Source organism: Caloenas nicobarica, chromosome 9 (assembly GCF_036013445.1).
Source record: "Caloenas nicobarica isolate bCalNic1 chromosome 9, bCalNic1.hap1, whole genome shotgun sequence".
Lineage (NCBI taxonomy): Eukaryota > Metazoa > Chordata > Aves > Columbiformes > Columbidae > Caloenas > Caloenas nicobarica.
Genome location: NC_088253.1, coordinates 7,527,358 through 7,546,483, shown reverse-complemented (window position 1 = coordinate 7,546,483; position 19,126 = coordinate 7,527,358). Strand labels below are relative to the sequence as shown.

The following is a 19,126-nucleotide window of genomic DNA, read 5'->3' as shown; positions in this document are numbered from 1 at the left end:
CTAACTGGAATATCTTTTTTTCTGGGCCATTACCCTGTGACTAACTCGATAATCCAGGATACCTCAGAAATATTTTTCATGTCATACGGTTTAGAAATTTCCCATGGCTTCAAAGCACAAGTTCATAAATTGTCCCATTGACAAAGAGAGAAGCATTATACTGGTCTGCATTAACAGAGGTGCAATGTGATTATTAACTAAAACATCAGAATGCAGGTATTTCGCTCAAGAAGTTTTATGTATTTTGGATTAGCACAGTTATGGATGTTATCTCACAGGCTTCTGGGCCAGTGCATCCTGTGCATATACCTCTAAGCAGGCCAGAAATTCTGCCTGGGGACATGGACGTTACAGTTGGCAACGACAACAATGACTAGGCAGGTTACTCCATCAGGGAGGCATTTGAAAGCTTCATTTACAGAAACTTAAACTTTCCACAAAGCTTTTTGAGGTATCATGTTATTATAAAGCCCTCCAAACAATATTAGAGTAAACACAATTTTACAGATGAATTAAAAAAAAAAATCTGAATTGTAATTTTATGACACTTCTAAGGATATTTTTTCTTGCCCTTGATTTTCCTAGTTAGAAAAAATAAACCAGTTTATTTAAAATTAGTTATCTTCCCATGAAATTCAGGAAGAAGGGAAGATGAGAAAAGCTGTCCTCAAACAGTTTCAGATACTGGGTCTTCCTATTCTTAGACAAATAGCAAATCACTTTCACTGAAGAGGAGTTGAAACTATGTTACTTTTTGTTGTTTGATTGACCTTAACATTGTATAATGCAAGTCCATAAGCTCATTTACTCAAGAGCTCAGTTACAAGGACCTTCCAATGCCTGTACTACACCCCTTTGTGAGGGCTGAGGCAGGCTGTTCCCTCTACCATTATAATTATTATATAATTATAATATATATTATATTCTAATACATCCTTAAAAGTGACCACTAATGCTGATATTAATTCGATGTTCCCTTTCCCCTAGGATGACTGTACGGGCAGCACATGAGGACGTGTGACTTGCTGCGTGTCGGGAAGGGATGAAGCACCTCACAGGCGTAAGTCAAGTCTGTTTCCGTACCAGCCACTGCGATGTGCAGTCATTCTCATGCGGGGCTGTAAAAGCCAAGCTGCTTTTTGTTAATGCTTGAGTGGGGTCACCTGTAATAAGAAGTGTTCCAGGCAAACTTGACCTTGCTTGCCTGCACTGGGGATTCCCATCAGGCTCTTCAGCAGTTTACCACACTACCTTTCCAGAAGGCTTAGAGTTTCTCATAGAACCTTTTTCTGCAAGTTGAATGGCATAGTTGTTTACTGAGGAAACGTACTGACCTTTCAGCTGCCAAGCTTATAGCTACTTAAGGTAGTTCACAAATACCCAGTGGCTTACTAAATAAGAACTGAACAGTGTCTTTGCTTATATGATTTGTAGGTAATAAGCAACCAATTTAAAAAGCAGTTCCTGATGGTGTTTCAGAGATACCGTGGATTTGCTGATCTTTAGGCTGCTGATTTCACTGATGCTGTTAATGTACACGAGAGTACCGAAAATTCAGGCCTTTTCTCATCTAATAGCCCTTGATTCTGCTAAGCTGGTCTCAGTGTTTTTCAGTGAAACCACCAGACTTATTCTTAGAAGTGCAGTTTTTCTCTGTTGGGTGTGTTGGGTTTAGAGGAGAAAAATTAAAAAGTAAATTAATATTATTCTCTCTGCTCTTTCCTTTGTTTTCACTGACCAGAGTGTACCAACATGAAACCATAATCCCAAATTCCATTTAGCTTTGTAGAAAACAGGTAATTTACATCCCCATTATTTAATGAGATAGCAGTGTTGTCCCAGGTTAATGCTGTAGTATTGTAGATCATCTAGATTCATCCCAGCCTCATATTCATATCAGACAACTTTTAAGCTTATGATAGCCACTCATACCATTCAGAAGTAATAATCAGTATTCATCCTCATAAAAAAAAATAGTCAATCACCCAGGCTGAAATTTCAGTTCTCTTACAAAACAGATGCTAAACAACAGAGTTGATATGGGTCAATAACTTCTTATCTTTAAATACGAGCTGTCTACAAGTCAGTAAAGGACCATTGTCTTTAGACAAAAGAAATATTTTTGCTTCAATAAACTTGAATAGTTTCCTAGGGCTAAGTTCTCTCCTAAGACATTTGAATATAGTTTCCATTCCAGAGCAGAGAGTTGCTGGTACATGGGCATGAGCTTGATTTTTTTTCCCCCTAATTGGGTACAATTTCAGTGCTATTGATTTCATAATACTAAAACGTTTTGTGGTAGCCTACATGCATTTTTTGATGCCTAAAGAAAGACAGCTCCTTGCCAGACCTGCTTTCAAAAGCAAAATGAGCAGGAAGTGCCCAATTTAATTCTTCCTGAATAAGCATGACTCCAGAAACATTAACTCTTAAGATTATTTCTTATAATCCCTGTCTCCTTTTTCTAGGACAGCTACTTAGACCAGACATTTTCACTCAAAAACTTTGCAAAGTGGAAAACAGGAAAGAAGAAGACAGAAGACTAAATGTGAACTAACTTGCTTAATGGTGAGTCTCGATGGTCTTGTCCTTTTTCTATATTAAATTCTTTGCCCCCTATCAATACATACTTAAATTTCCTGGGGTTTTTGGTGGTCATTATTAGGTCATACTTATTATAAATGCTAATGAAACATAATTCAACTGAAGAAGGTTAAACAGTGAATGCTACTTTTTGGTCAATTGTGCCACTTTCCTCTGGGGGAAAAAATACTGCTGGAGGTAAGACAGTGGACTAAGTGGTGCACCAGGATGTTTCCAGTCTGTCAGAACTAATGCTTCTAAAAATAACAGAAATGCTTTCTAAATTATCGGAATTGGTTTAGCTTGCCCACAGAAATTTCTGGTAAAATTTTACAGACCTCAGTGGGATCATATTTACCAATGTGCTCATTTTGGGATTACCAGAAATAAAAACACCTCACCCTAGGTTTTCAAGACACCTTGAGTTTTGAAAACAAGAAAATCTGGTTGTTTTTTTTTAAATCTCCTACAAAACAGATGAGGCTGTTGTTGAGATACACATGGCCACATGAAGATCATTGTTGTTTTCAGTAAGAGAGCAAAGAGACAAAAGTAAAATGTAGGTTTTATGAAAGCACAGGACTCTTAGAAGTCTTTCCACCTGTCTGATCAATACTAAGAGGTGTAATTGCTTTCCCCAGAGGTGGTCTACCCGCAGGTTTGTGTTAAGTGAACTGGGAGACCTGTACCCCCTTGGCAGCAGTCATGCCACAGCATGGATCCTTCTTGTTTATTTCAAACCCCAACTAATTAAAAGTAGACTTATTACTTAGTTCTCATGAACAAAGCATTCTCCCTCTTGTTTGTCTCTCTTCTGCGCATTACACATTTTTCTTTCTCCCAGAGACCTGGGGGGCTGCTCTGTCAAAAAGGCAGGACAAATTCAGAAAGCTAGGGATAAGGTTCTTCTGAGCGCAGGACATGTCTAAATAGTCTTATTCTCTTCCTCTGCTCTAAGGTTTATATCCTTCCATAGACTCCCATGCAATCCAAAGGCAAAACTGACAACAGTACTGGATTGACTTGTCACTGTACAGAGATTTCTTGATTAAGAAGTATTTTAGTCAAAAATCTACAGAACTAGTTTTAGTTTATTTTCCATAGTAAAATGCACAAACCCTTCTCTAGAGTTTTTTTGCTGATGATTACACAACACATTAAAAAGGCATCCTTTTACTTTCAAGGCTAGCCTTCAAACACAGACAATAAACAGCACTATCATCTACTAATTCATGTTTAAATTCCATGTGAAGGCTACTGTACATGAAATGAAGGCTAAGATACCCATCGCTGGCGCCACCTTTTTTCAAATGTGAAGGCAAAACTGAATTTTGCTCGCTCAGGGACAAGAGGTTGAGATGCAGGCGTGCCCTGGGCTTCATGGACCTTGCCATGAAGGATGTCCATGCTTCATGGACCCTGCAACCACCGAAGCGTCCTCTGGGCTGCGGCAAGAGGGTGCACACCCCACCGCCTCCATCCGTGGGACAAACAATGGTGCAGCCCTGGCTCCAAGGCTGCTGCCTGAGCAGTGGAGCTGCAGTTCATCTGCCCTGGCAGCCTGCTGCCTTAGCAACTGCCTGCTTTGCATATAGCTGGAAATACCCTCGGCTCCAGCCAGCATTCAGATTTCCCCAGTGTAATATTTTACCCCGCGCTCCCCCCACGCCTTTTGTGCAGCCATGGTTCATTTCCCTTGGGCTTGCTCCGCTTGCCACGTTATTTCTGAGGGTTTCATGCAGCTGGAGCAGAGAAGCGAGCACAAGAGAAACCACCACAAACACCGGAAGCGGGGACAGCTGCCGCGTCTGAACTTAACGATAACTTGCACAAAAATACACCCGCTCCGGGGGTGACATACGCTTTTAACCACTTTGTTGTTGATCAGCCCAAAGCCCGGGTTTAACGGTCTGCTGGGAGTCGCGACAATTTTTAATTGGCGCGCTCTGCTCCTTTCAAGCCCGGCAGGGCTCCCGCTCGACCCGCCAGCCCCCCACTTGCTGCTGTTTTCCCCGCGTCACCCGCCCCGCGCAGGCAGCGCACAGGAGCCCCCGCGCCGGCAGCCAGCGGCGGCACCGCCGCTTCGCCCTCGCGGGGCCGCCCGGCCCCAGCACCGGGAATCGCCCCCCCGGGCCCGGGCGCGGCGCGACGCCGCCTTGTCCGCATCGCCGCCTTGTCCGCATCGCCGCCTTGTCCGCATCGCCGCTGCCCAGCAAATGGCGGAGGGGGGGAGGGGGTCGGAGGCGGCCCGGGGCACGGCGGAGGGAAATTTCCGCCCCGAGGCAGCGCCGGCAAGGGAGGGCTGCGGGCGGAGGGGGCCCGCCCCTCCCCGCCCCGCTCCCAGCGCGCCGCGGCTCCCGCCGGGCCCGGCTGCTGTCACGATGACTGCGGGAGGAAGGCTCCCCCTTGCCCGCGCCGCCACGCCGCCTCCGGCCCCTCCTCCGCGCCCCCGCTGCTGAGCGCGCCCGCCCGGCGGAGCGACCCCCTCCCCCGCGCCCGGTATCGTTGCGGGGCAGCCCCGGCCTGTCTACCCGCCCGCCCGCCGGCTCCGGGGGCGGCGGCCGCCGCACCGCCTCGCCGCCCCGGCGCTCGGAGGGGAATGGGTGGAGTTGAGGAGCGCGGTTTCCTGAAAGGAAGTGACCGCACGGGGCAGGAATGCGCCGCCGGCTCCGCGCCGCGTCCCGCCTGCCTCGCTGCGGTGCCGCGGGGAGCCCTCGCCGCCCCGCCAGCCATGCCGCACTTCACCGTGGTGCCGGTGGAGGACAAGCACCGCGCCGAGTACGACAGCGTTGAAGGACTCAGCTGGGTGGACTACCGGGAGCCGGCCGCGGCGCCCGCCGCTGCGGACGCCTACGACACCGTCAGCTCCGACGGTGAGCGGGCACGGCCGGGGCGGGTGGCCGGCGGGCACGGCCGCTCTGGGGCGTCCCGGGGCGAGCCTGGCTTCCCCGCTCCGCTTCGCTACCGCCGGCCGCGGCAGACAAAGGCGGCGGTGCCGTAGCGGCTCTCCGGGGCGGCGAGGGGCGCCGCGCCCGGAGGAGGAGCCCCCGCGGCGTCTGCCGGGGCGGGCGGCGGCTCCGCTGTTGCCGGCGCCGGGACGCGCTGCCGGGGATGAGCCTTGTCCCGACTGTTAGACCTGGCGGCTGGAGCCGGCTGGTGGCAGCGCAGCCCGCGGAGCTGCGGCGGGTGCCCGCGGGATGCGGGTGCCCGCGGGATGCGGGTGCCCGCGGGATGCGGGTGCCCGCGGGATGCGGGTGCCCGCGGTGTCCTCCCGCAGCGCAGAGCGGCGGAGCCGGACACACTCAGGGGTCCGCCCCGGGGGTTCGCTCCGCGCCGCAGCCACTTGTTGATAGTCCAGAGTGGAGCGGGGCCGGTGCAGGGGGACGGGTGTTATCGTTGCTCCCACAAACTGCCGTCTCCAGAGGTGATAAGAGTACGTGCAGATACGCTCACATATTTTTAGTGCCTCACTGCCAAAATAGACGGGTGATAAATTCAGTGAAATTAGCCGAACCTCAGGTGACTGCTCTTCTTGCTTATGTCATCTTAAAAAATGCGCCTGCCCAGCTATGTCTCTCCCTCAAACCGGGCCCTTGAATACTGCAGCATGTGTATTGTGTCTGTGTGGCTTTCACAACTGCTCCTGCTAGGCAGAGCTGCTTTTTGTTAGCGGTTAATTTATTCCAGTTACTGAAGAGGATCACGTAAGTAGGAGGGGATTTTGGGTGGTGAAAAATATATTCTTTAATCATGCAGCTAACATCAGTGCCTGGCCTGGCTTGGTGTTTTGCTGTGACTTTTAGGTATAAATCAATTTAAATGCAGAGAGTTTCTAGTGGGAAAATGAAGTATACAGATTTGAAGAGTAGAGTAGTTCTGGTAAAAGGTTGTTTTAGCTCTTTTTGGGATCTGTTTATTTTTTCTGTCTTGGTTATGTTTAGTTCTTTAACCTTTAGGAAGAGGATCTTCCCATGGGCTCAGCCGGTGAGTCTGACTTGCCCTCTGTGAATCATGTGTGACTCTAGGCAACAGAAGAAAAATCAGTAAACACCTGACCTGTTCTTCCTTGCCTGTGCAGTCAAACTTTTCAGCATGCAAATTTTATTGGATGCACAGTAATCCCCGAAGGGAGGCAGCACTGCTTGGGCCTTTGCTTAAGGAAGAGAAGAGGGTTATTTTGATGAGTGATGCTCAACTGTCATGAGATCAAGGTCCAGTTTCTGTCTCGTCACCTTGTTCAATTCTGTGTGAATTGGTGCTTCAATCTCAAATATGTACCATTTATTCTTTGTCTTTATTTGCATAGTTTTCAAAGTTTTTTTAGATATTGTATACCACGTAGCTTATATAGGTCTCACGTGCGTTAAGTCAGTTCTTTCCAGTTCTCGTGTGGGCATTTTGGAATTATGAAAGGCAGGTGCTTTTCCCAACTTGTCTGTTGTCACAGACAATATGAGGCTCTAGCCGTAAAGGCTGAGCAGGGCCATGATTTCATTTTTTAAAAAAGGTCTGTTTTATTCTCAGCTTACTTAACATATAGTTTACATCTATGAAAGTAACAGGTGTTTTTCACCCATCTCAGCAGGTTGAGGTGGAGACCTCCCGGAGTGCTTTTTCCACTAGCTAGCTTTGGCCATGGCTTGGTAAGTCTGACTTGGGGAAGCTACTGCCATGATGGATAAAGGAAGGTTGACTCAAAATGCCTGTTATTTGGATACTAGACTGCCTGTAGGATGTGTGCAAACAACACTCTTCAAGATATTCAGCTCCCTGTCGCAGTCTAGCAGTAGCTGGAAAACTGTGATCTCTTACGTGCTGCTATTCCAACTGCAGCACAGAACCATGCTGCTGGAAGTTAGCTGAGACTCTTTATTATAAAACCGATAAATATCTAGTAACATCTCTATTAATATATGGTAGTTAGTTCTGTTTCTGTTTGAACTATAACTGCCTTCTATTTTTTTAATTTACTCTCACAGTAATTAAGTCTTGTTTCATATCCTCAGGGTGTACATATAAAGATATGCTGTCTCGCCTACCTGTACTGACAAGCATGCTCTTCCCCACTAGGCTTTTCTGTCTCTTCCTAGGTTTCTTGGGTTTATGGCTCTGTAGAGGTGAATCCAAACTCCCTTGTGTTATCCCTTTGGTTCTTGGTGCTTCCTTCTACATTCTGTGCAGAATACAGTAATCTCTTGTACTGGGGGAGCGCTGCTAATATGCCGTGGTGGAGATGGGAAGCTCCTGTTGAAGACACAGTACCTCACAGCTGTTTAGTGCTGACTGGAGCCTGCAGATGGGAGGGAAAAGAATGACCCTCCAGAGCCTTCTGTGGCAGCTGATGGGGCTCATGGAAGGATTTGCTGGTGTTGCCCCTGATTCCAGATAAGGTGAACTTTGGTGTCTTGAGTGCACTGTTTCAGAGTTCTAGCTTCTCGCCCTATCCAGGTGCATACGATTCGTATTGACGCTGCATGGATGCACCCTGAGCAGTGCCAATTGTCCAGTCTTTCCACGCGATCAAGCAGCGCCACCATAGTCAGTACAGGCAATTGGTTGCAGTTCTGGTGAATTTTCTCGAGGGAAGATTTTATTTTGTCAGTTAGCTGTTCAGAACTTTAAATAAAGGCTTTGGATTGCTTGGTTTAATGGGACATGGATTAAAGTGATTCGGTGATTATATGGCACTTCAAGCATATGGTCTATCATGGTAATGTAATTCTGATTATAGCTGGTCTGTGTCGGTGTGCAAATAGTGGCCTTGTTGCCAGTTCTCTTTGCACAATCTCTTAGGCTGTTGGTTACGATTCTGGCAGATTCTTATTTCACTCTCACCATTTTACTCCAAGCTTAGTCATAGCCTTGGGTTTGAATTTTTTTTTTTCCTGAATTTTGCTTTATTTGGGACATCAAGTGATATGGTGTCATCTGAATACTACAGAAGTGAAGCCATTCTGCCACAAAATTTCTTGCAACCATTTCTATAAGAAGATATTAGTCAGTGTGCAATAATTTAGCCTTCCCAGATAGCTCCAGTGTTTGCTTGTGAATAAAATCAGCCTCTTTTTTTTTTTTTTTCCTAAGCAAGTTCCACCAACAGCCACTTCTTGTAATAGATTTTGACATCTTCTATTTAGAAAAAGAAGTACAAAGAATTATCCTGTGATCCTATGATAAACACGTGAGCCCTACTTCATGGATCGCCAAGGATGAGAAATGTGAATTTGGCATCTCTTCAGTCTTTGAAATAATGCCAACATGTTAGGTTGGGTGCACAGGGTAAGAAGAGGGACAGGGGGGTCTGAATGGTGTTTAAAAAAACCAAATAAGCTTTGCTTTAATAGGAATCTCAGCTTCACAGTGACTGTGCACCCTGTTAACCCAAGCGTGACTGTGTCATGTGTCCTGTGGGAAGTTACCTTCCTGTGACTTTTGCTGGTGGAAATGAGACACTAATCAGCTCGGTGTCACTAACCAGCTCTGGTCAGCTGCCACCCTTGGGTTTTGCCAATGAATCGCTCTGCTTGTGTTTCAGTTATCACATGGCTTCCTTTCAGCACCAAGCTTTCTAACGAGACTGGGGACCTTTTCCTCATGCTTACATTCTGCATCAGTATGTGCGCTGCCCTTGTGCGCTGACAGATGATGCTGGTCATTTGCAATAACCTGTTTTTGAGAAGATGGATAGAGAAAGTTCTGGTGTGATAGCAGTGCAGTTTTACTTTAAGCTTCTTCCTGGTTCACTGCTGTTTAATATATGGTAACTTACTAGTAAAAAGTCTTTTGCAAGACTTGAAATAAAGCTCATACAAAATATGTTTGAAGATGCTTTAAATGGGGTTACATAAATCATTCAAAAATTCCTTTGAAAGGGCTTAATTCTTATATGTAGGTGTTTTGGCAAAGTCCAGAGATAAGATAAAATTAGTCATATAATGAATTAGATACTACAGCTAAATAGGAGTGACAGAAACATATGTCCAAATATGTTCTAAGTTACCTTAAATTCAAGAACTTCTGCTAGCAGCAATGTGGGTATGTGGTGCTGTTACAGTGGCCGTAGCAGGATATTTTTGCGTAACTTCTGTAGCACGTGCATCTCCAGCATTTTTCGTGTTGCTTCAAAACTACAGAAAGAAGTCACAGAGGGGGATTGGGGCAGAAGCTCTGAATTGTTTGGGAGGAAATAAAACAACCTGAGAATAGAAATACACTGATGTGGGTGAACTCTCTCTTCTGGTGATTTGAAAATGGTACGGAGACTGCATCTTCTTCAATTTAGTTGCATTTTGATGAGGGAGGGTTTTTTCTGTTCTGCTAAGCTTGGCATTTGTTTTCCCTCTCTGGAAAGTTTAGTATGTACATTTGGAGCTAAATATGTCAATATTTGTTCGTGTTCCATAAAGGATACTTGTAGGTTACATAGCAGTGGTTATAATTTGAAATGCAGGTTCTGAAAGGGGTCTCAGCAACAGGGTCATCCTTGTGATGTCCTGTATTTATTTTTTCTATTTGTGCGATCGGCAATTAGGACAGAACTGATAGGAGCGCCAACCTCCAGAATACTTTTTTCAACAATACAGGTGCATAGATAAGTGGACTCTTGCTTCAGATAAGGAAAGATAAGAGTGCGGTATGTGAAAAATCAGAGTGCAGAAGTGCTTTGTGACATGATTAGCTATTTATAACACTTGGGTGGGTGAAGGAGATGGTATTATATGCTTGCTTTGAAGCCTGTAAGTGAAGGAATTTCTCTGAGAAGCTCATTTTATTGGAGTCCGTGGCGGAAACCTCAAGTTCCCTTTAGCAGCACGCAGTTTTGTAGGGCTTCATTCATCCACAAAAACGCTTGTTGAGGAAAAGAAAAAAGTTCATGTTACTGCATAAACTGTTACTTTTGCTGAGCATGTGTCTCATGCCTCTTGGGTGATTAAGATAAAGCTGGAGAGGCTGCAGCTGTCGGGTACCAAGGGGGTCTTGGTGCCAGCTGCTGGCGGCCAGGAGACAGAGCTAAAGATAGAAAACATGGGCCTTTTTGTGGGTTCTCTGGTATTTCAGTTATTTGGAAAAGCTCTGGGAAGGATCTTTATGATAGGTCTAAGTAATTTGAAAGCAACTCCCGTAACTGTGTATGTATGGTTCTGTATATTGCAGAAAAACTAAGAGAAGATTTAAAAAAAAAAACCAAAAACCCAAACAATCCTCTGCTGGTCTTTTGTAGCTGCTGATTTTTTGTGTTTTGGAGAACACCTGTATTTGAAGGCTAAGCAATTGCACATGAAGAGACGGGGATGTTCCATTTAATTCTGCCTGCAAATGCTCCCTTCTTTTGACTTGCTAAGTGCCTGTTTTGAACTTGAGTTGAGGCTGTTTAGGGATTTTTTTTTTTTTAACATGCTGAAGCTATATTTTCTATTCAATCTCTGCACTTTTCTAAAGAAATGCAAATAAATTTGGGGTTTCTTGTGTTTGTAGTACATAACTCTCTCATATATAAAATTGATCTGTGTGTGTTTTATGCAATTTCCCCTTGTAAATTTCTTCGGTGTTTCACTTCCTTAAAGAAAATAGTACTATTTTCTTTCTTTACTCCGCTGCAGCAAAATTAAAGAATAAACTTTTGCATGCTCTTCAGTGTAAAGTTTAAATTTGGCTTTTGCTCTAAAGTTCTGTGTGGAATGGAGATGAAGGTACTTTGCAGCCTCATTGACCGGGAAATGTAGCCAAACATAATAAATGGAGTTCACTGAAGCTAAAGAACAACAACCAGCTTGAGAAGGATCAAACTTAGTGATCACTGCTTTCTTTTTAAGTGCCTGTCACAGGATGGGGTTCACCTAGTGCCACAAGGAGAGAAAAGCTGCATTTGGTGAGTTTCCCCTTCAAGACCAAGTCGAAGATTTATACCTCTCCTTGACTGTGATGTAGCAAATAATTTCATGGGTAGACTTATTTATATTACATAAAAATTGCTGTTATCCCCAATATGTGGGAGCAAGATTTATTTTGCCAAAGAATTTGTGTATTCAACCTGTTGGTTCAAGGTTTTTCTTTAAATACTTTGATCTGTGACCTGAACTACAGAGAGAAAAGTGCACCATTTTAAGACATGGTTTAAAGCCTGTTGGAATGACATTGTAGGAACATTTCCATTGTCTTCAGTAATGTTTAAATTGGAAATTTTGAATCTTTTTATTCTCACAGATAAGAAAGTTTCAGTGTTTTTTGTTGTTTGGTTTAGTAAAATCTCTTGAACAGATGCCTATTGGAAACTAATAATTAAGTGATTCCAAGTGATCCATTAGCAATGAGTAGTACTGTTCTTCTTTCATTTGAGCTGCTTTGGATGATTTATTTCAGTGTACTTGGATTTTTGTCATGCATGGAGAACTGTGCATCTTTCACAGTGCCTGCTGTAGTGAACACTAAGCAAACAATATATTCTTTTTAAGCAAGCAAAATAAAGAAATACCATACAAAAATACTAGTCTTTTAGCAAAATCAAATATTTGACATACGTTTAATATGTTTTGTCATTAAATAGAAAACGTCTACATGACCAGGAAGAATACAGCTTTTACAATGCATGTCAGGGAAACTTCTCAGGATTTTGGATGTGATAGCATTTTTATACTGTCGTGTGTGGTACAGGTCCCCTTCTGCCACCCTCTGCACAGCCATCCCAAGGTTGTTTTGTAGGCTGGGTGCCGCCTATTTGTCCGGAGTGGCTCTTATTTTAAACGCTGTTTCCTGAGTCTGACTGTCACTTCTTAACCATAAAAAGAAGCTACTGGAGTTAAAGGAGTAACGTTTTTTTCCTAATAGGTCATGTAATAGGGTGTTGGATTTAGTGGTAGGTTATTAGGTTTGGCCTGAAAAAGAAGACTGTTTACTCTCCAGCAGTCTTAATTCCTGTCTGAGCAACAGAGGTATAGGTTAGAACAGTTCTGGGAATACTTTTTTATTTTTTCCCCCCCAAATTTTTATTGCTATTAAAGGTACTTGATGGAATTTTTTCTTAATCATCTCTTGATCTTCATTCTGCTCTGTAGGACAGAGAGGTGGAGTTTGTGCAGAATAAAGCACTAATTACCCCAAAAGAGCTTTGACTCAATTAGCTTATGGATGAATGGGGAAGGTTGATAACTTGGCGGTTCTGCCAAGTCAGCTATGCTTTGCTCACTGGAGGCAGCCTAAGACTTGTTGGAAATGTAAATGAAACGGTGTTTTGCTGAGCAGAGGATGAGAGGCCAGTGCTAGGCTGGGCTGGGCAGCTGGGGCGAGGGAGGAGATTGGTGCTGGTGAGGGGACGGTCGTCATCCCACCTTGTACTGGTGGTCACAGTGCTCTGACAGGAAAGCCAGAAGGTCATTTACTTAGGGCTTAGCAGCATTGCCAGAGGTGTTCAGATCCTGGGTTTGCCTCCTGTTCCCTGGAAGCTTATCCCACAGGTCTGTCCCCTTGAATCCAGAATGCTTAACTTGCCTGCTTCTCCCCAGTCCACGCGAGTGACCTGCATTGTCCTGGAAGCCCAGCTCTTGCATTGATTGACACGTGGTCCACAATATAATGAGGGTGCAATCCATCGATTACTTTGAAAATGAGAATCAAAGCTATGAGCTGATGTTGGAAGCTGGCTTGCAGGGAGCTGGAGCAGAGATTGTATAATAGGATCCTGGGAGAGGCGAGCTGACGCAGAGCTCTGTGTTTAGGCAGAGCCATGCTGTACTATGTACAGGTTCAAGCTAATTATGCCAGAACAAAACTGTACCTGTTGTTTTTTTCCTACAGTCTAATTACCAATCTTCGTTTTCTTCAACCAGTAGCCAGCAATTTCTTGTGTTTATCTGGGAGATTTAGAACATCATTCAGTCATTACTGCTACCTCCTTAGGGTGGAGCAGGTTAGACCATCCAAACCTTTTGCCTTTTACTTCCATGTCAAGGAAAAAAAAAGATTTTTGTGATGTGCCATTAGAAGCTGCCCATTTGCTGAGTTAGGGTAACTCCTGAGGAGGGCAAACTTGTTGAGACTTGCTCTTGCATACTTTAAATTGCTGATTGCTGCAGTAAACCACAATTTTTATGCCCTGGAGTATAGTTGTTTTTCACAGAATTATGTATAGCAACGCTACTTTGTGTTATGACCCTGTCTGTGCTTGCAAGCTGAGCAGCCCCCAGCTTCGTTACTGTGTGCGAAGTCCACCTCTGGATTTCCATGTAGGAGGTCAGATCTGAGTCAGGACTTGGAGCAATTCAAGAAGACAATGTAGCTGCTGCTGTCTCTGATGGAGGACGGCATATTACTGCTTGTCCCCAGCCTTCTACCGTTGCATTCAGGAGCTTTGCCTTCCTGATCTACTTCTAAATAATATAACTCTCATAATTTTTACTACTACTTGCTATAGTATGTATTTGTATCCAGAGATGATGTAAAGGACAAAGGTAGAGGTTCTCTAATAGTCTTGCTGATCTGGTTTAAGAACCTACGGCTCCCAAGTATCTTTGGCTTTCTTTCTGCTAAGGTTTTCACCGTCCGGTCTGTGATTTTACAATCTGAAGTGTTCAGCAGTGATACCACTTGTCCGTCTCCCCCCAACAGGAGCCTTTCCCTTGATTCATGTTTGTGTTCTGCACCCTGCACTGGGGCATGATCTCCAGGACACAGCTGTTTCTAGAGCATCACAACCCAACCCTTGCCAGCCCTATCTAAATTCAGTTCCCATGTGGATATAACTTGTATCTTGGCCACTTTGCCTAAGCAGAAACAAACTATTCACTTTTGATATGGCTGTATGTTCCAGAGAATGTGATGGTGTTGTCAGGGATTAATTTCAGGGACACTGCAGCCAAACATGAAGGGAGGTATTGTTGACCTGTGTTTGGTAAATCCTAATACCATGTAACCAGACAGTGGGACGATTATCTGCCCTGTATTGAGATGTCTTTTAGCATACATGCAGGGAGCTTTAAAGGTGTAACTTAAGGCAACACACAGAGAATTATTCGATTGCTGTATTTTTTCCTTTGCCCTTTTTAGACACTGTATTGTGGACTTTGTGGTAGAAGCAGGAGTAAGCTCACCATTATATGTCTCTCAATTTCTTCTGACTTAGATTCTGTTGCATGTGCTTGGCTTAACTACTGACTGGTGGAGCAGAAGACAACTGATCTAAAGTTGCCCGTTGCTCCTTGAAGAGTCTCTGTAAGCTAATGTGCTGTACTAGTTTTGCTCTGATGCTCTTGCAAACTGATGAACTTCTTGTAAAATGACGATAAAAGCCACTGTGGCTTCTCCAAATATCTGACTTTGTCTTGGTCTGTGCCATGTGTTGCACACTGTGAAATATTTTGTGCTATTTTGGAAGGCCTGTAAGCTCTTTATAAATGTGTGTTTGAATATATATGTTTTACAAGTGCTGTGGTTTGATGGTTAACAAGTGCAACGGCTGAGCACTCTCCACCCTCTGAAATGTTCAGTTGGATGCAGCGACTTCCTTTGCTTGGAGAAGTCTCATGCTGACTTGTACTTTCTTGAAGTATTATGAGCAGAGGTACAGTGAGTTTTGGCTGATTGTAGCACTTCATCCTGGAAGGTCAGCTCTTCATCCTTGGAGCATAGACAAGCTTAGCTCTTTTTTTTTCCTTAGTTAAAAAGAAATCTTTCACACATTTTGTTTTCATGTGGAACAAAGTACTTCTCAAATGTAAGAAAAATCTGATATTCAGCACTTTCTATATGAGTTAACTGAAAACTTAATAATGACATTCAGAGCTTCATAATAACCTATAACTGATTACAGATGTCTTTATGCTGTCTTCCATTAATGGACAGTAGATGTCTGTTAATGTACATTTATATGGTATGTAAGGCAGAGAATGTACATACATTGAAATTTTCAGAGTAATTAAACCTACATTTTCTGTATATCTGAAGATCCTCAGCACCCTGGCTCATTTCTCCTCTATTTCCGCTTGTTTCCTGCAGGAAGTTTTTTGAGCCGGTGGCAATATTGACTTCATAGTCCCTGTTCCCACCTGCTTGTTCCCACTCCATGGTTTGTATCTGTACAGTTGTTTCTTTGCCACACGTTGAGCTGGAGAAGGGAGCAGATATGTCTGAAATCGTGGTGTGCATTGTGGGGGTTTTTTGGAGCTTGGATTTTTTTTCTCTTTCTTACTGCACAGCCATGGTCAGCTGAACACGTATAGGGTTGAGAACAATTTTCCGTATTTGGTATCAGAGAGAAAGGTGAATTGAATATTGCATGGAATCTGCATGCTGGTCTCATAGACGCATGTGGCTGTCTCTCGGAGAAAGTGGGAACATTTTACAGCAAGTTAAGAGGCTTTTCCTGAGGCAGGGAAAATGCCGGAATACTTCTCCCTATATTTTGATACAGGGTGTGCTGTATCCGAGGTGCCTTCATGCATGTGAAGGGATGGAGTTTCAGGGAGGATAGTCATGAGAAATGATTTGGAGTTGTTCCACATGAAAGAACCTCTGAAGTGGATTACAGTGAAGTACAAAGGTTGTTTTTATAGTAGTTTTTTTCAGCTGGCAATGACAAGTTATATTATGAAAGCTCCTAAGTGATGCGAGTTCCTAAATCCAATTTCTCAAAAGTGACTTGGCATCTTTAATTGCATTGGCATTCTTCGTGATTGCACCTACTGTACCATGTGGGTAGGTCTCAGTGTGGTGTGCGCTGGTATCCAGAGGAGTTCCTTATGGATGAGCAGGATGGAGGGGATTCTGGTAATTATGAACTGCTTAGAATCATGAAGTTAGTATTTACTAGTGTATCTTATCTAAACCTTCATTCCATCATGCTGATGCTTTTTTTTTTTTTTTTTTTTTGGGTGATCTTGCATATTATTTGTCCATTAATGAGTAATCATATTAAAAGGTATTGAAGATGGAAAGAAATGCATCACTGTTTTCACTTGAAAGCTGAAATGCCTAGAGGGCTAACGTCACAGAACTATACTTCTCATGGCATTAGTAGGTTTAAAACGCTGTCTGATTCCACACTCAGCAAGCGGTAGATTTGTGGCACACGCTTTTCTGAATAAGTGTGCAAATAGCTGGCAGTGTGCCTCTGAAATGTGACTGGGTTTGGATTTCACAAATAGCATTTTCAGTAACGTACTGACATTTGTATATTTTCTTACTGTTGAGAGGATTATAATTCTAGAATTAAATCAGTGTCAGTTTAGCTTTCTGTAAGAAACCTTTTTGCTTCCTGAAAGAGATCAGTCTCATTCCACATTGCAGCCAGCGGTGAGTTTGTCACAAGGCAGAAAAAATTTCTTTTGGGAATACAATATTATTAAACTTGTCCAATCCTCAGGACTTTACAGAGAAGGCATTTACTAAAGCATGTACTACGAGCAGAAAGAAGAATAATAGTAAACCAAATTACTGAAAATGGCAAAGAGTTATTGCTAAAGGGTAAGTACTTCATGTTGATATTAATACCTACAAAGGATAATAGTGTTCTTATAGTATTGGTCTGTCTTAACTGAAGAATAAAATTGTTGTGCTTTCTGAAACACAGGGTTATTAAATTGCTAAATCCTTTGAGTTGTGTAGAATCAGTCAACTTGACTGGTAAAGCTGTTCTCTGAAGTACAGTAAAAGTCTGACAGTAACTTCACACATGTTTATCAAAGATCTGTGCTTAATTGTACACTTAATTCTGTACTCTGCAGCCTGCTGCCTAGGTTGTTGTCTGGAAAAGCTTTGGCTGCTTCTTTCCTGCAGAACACAAACAAATACAGTCTTTAGAACTCTGCTCTCTTTCAGAGGAACTAATATATTACCAACAATACGGCTTGTAAATTTACTTTTTGGTGAAACTGTGCTTTGTGTATGTCACTTTTGTAGACACTGAAGCTGTAGCTGATTATAAATATGTGCTGCTATCTGCAGTGTAGTGTGCTAAGAAGTTTAGGAAGCACACCTTTACTCGTTGGGTAAAATTCAGTAAACCCAAAGCTTTAATGACAGTGTCAATTTAGCAGTGAATAATGTTATATATTAGTCTCAGAATGATGAACGAACACATTATATTCTTAAAATACTCATGAATGTCAATAGTTTGTCATTGAAGCTGCAGTTCCTGATGGAAGCGTGTGTCTGGGTCTGGCATGTGAGAGTTCAGTATTAACTGATAGTTTGAGCCTGTGTTCAGAGGACAGAAGATTTCTGTGCTGCCTAAAGGCTCTCCAGGTAAAGATCTGTCCTCGCATCCCGCTCTTCTTTCCTCTCGTGCAGCCTTCTTGTTGCACAGGTTGTTATCCAGTGCAACTTTGGCTTTTATTCTCATAAAACAGTGGGTCAGCCTGAAATGCACAGCTCATGCTTTCTGCCACCTTCAGTGGCAAAGACCTGTCAGCCCCAGGTCTGAAGTGAACTGGCAGTAGCAGATTTCAGTTAGTTCTTTCATTACCAGTGCCTAGTCTATGGTGTGAATGAGTTTTATCTAACTAGGTGCAATGCTATTTATTTCCTGTTTCTTCTCTTTCTGGTGTAAACATTATAGTCCTAATTTAAAAAACAAACAAACAACCCACCACCACCAAAAATACCGAAAACACACTACCCTCCAACCCCAAGAACTTTAAAGAAGCTTTCAAAACATTTTGAGAACTATTTTTTCTGAGCTTGGAATGTCACTATCAATCTTTTGCTACTGCAAAATAATGAAGTTCTCGTTTTTAGCTTTGAAAAATCTGAAAGTTAAATTTTAAATCAAGGCTTTCTTTTTTTTGCGTGGAAAAAAGTGCTTTGGATAATATTGGCTACTTTGTAGCTACAGTGAAGATAAGTATTCCTCAGTATCAGATTCCTCATCATCAGATTTGTGATGCCAGCTGCCTGTTCTGATGCCATAATGAGTTTGCAATCAGAATTTTCATTTTAGAAATGCTTCATGTTTCTGGTTAGCTGGGTGTTGTCCATGGAGAAACAAACATTTCTAATAGGCTGTCTTTTTAAATCACTGTTATTTTTAAACAAGACTTCTACTTTGGACTGTTACCGATGTTGAATTAGGATTTTTGCTAACCAGTTGAAAGTCAGTAATTTAAGAAAAGAAGCAATATCTGATTCCTGCTTATGAAATGTATAGATAACCATCTCTGCAAAAATATAATTGTAAGTTGAATAATTTGTTATAGTCTTCTGAATGAACCAAGAAAGAGGTTTCATAACAGTTTTGAGAGTGAATAAGAGTTTGGTTTAGCCCAGCCATATGTGAAGAACCGCATAAATAAAATATATAAGCAGATTTAGAATGTATTTGAAATCAAATTGTCATCTACATGTTTCTTAGGTTATCTTAGTATCACAGGGTCTTGATATAGTTCAGCAATGCTCTTGAATGCTTTGGTGCCGAGATGTGGATGTATCAAGGTTCCTGGTCTACTAGTAAAGGCCAAGGAACTTGTTCAGGGATTTCTGCTCTTCAGCAACACTCAGTTCTGCAAAACTTCCCTGCTGGCGACGAGAAGGGCGGACGCTATCTGAACATTGCACG

The 19,126-nt window shown here is 43.1% G+C and overlaps 1 protein-coding gene across 3 annotated transcripts in view; it reads left to right on the top strand.

Moving 5' to 3' along the window:
• Nucleotides 1-5,182: 5,182 nt before the first annotated feature.
• The window catches only part of SLC12A4 (solute carrier family 12 member 4), a 50,938-nt gene continuing 36,994 nt past the window's right edge, over nucleotides 5,183-19,126 (top strand). For 2 of the 3 annotated variants that reach the window (XR_010606624.1, XM_065640656.1), the window contains exon 1: nucleotides 5,183-5,456. Coding sequence is in view for 1 of the 3 variants with exons in the window: in XM_065640656.1 (XP_065496728.1) it covers nucleotides 5,183-5,456 (274 nt within the window). In the remaining 2 variants the exon portion in view is untranslated. Of the gene's footprint in view, nucleotides 5,457-11,420; nucleotides 11,453-19,126 lie in introns of those variants that run through there. The other variant, XM_065640657.1, reaches the window with a different exon arrangement.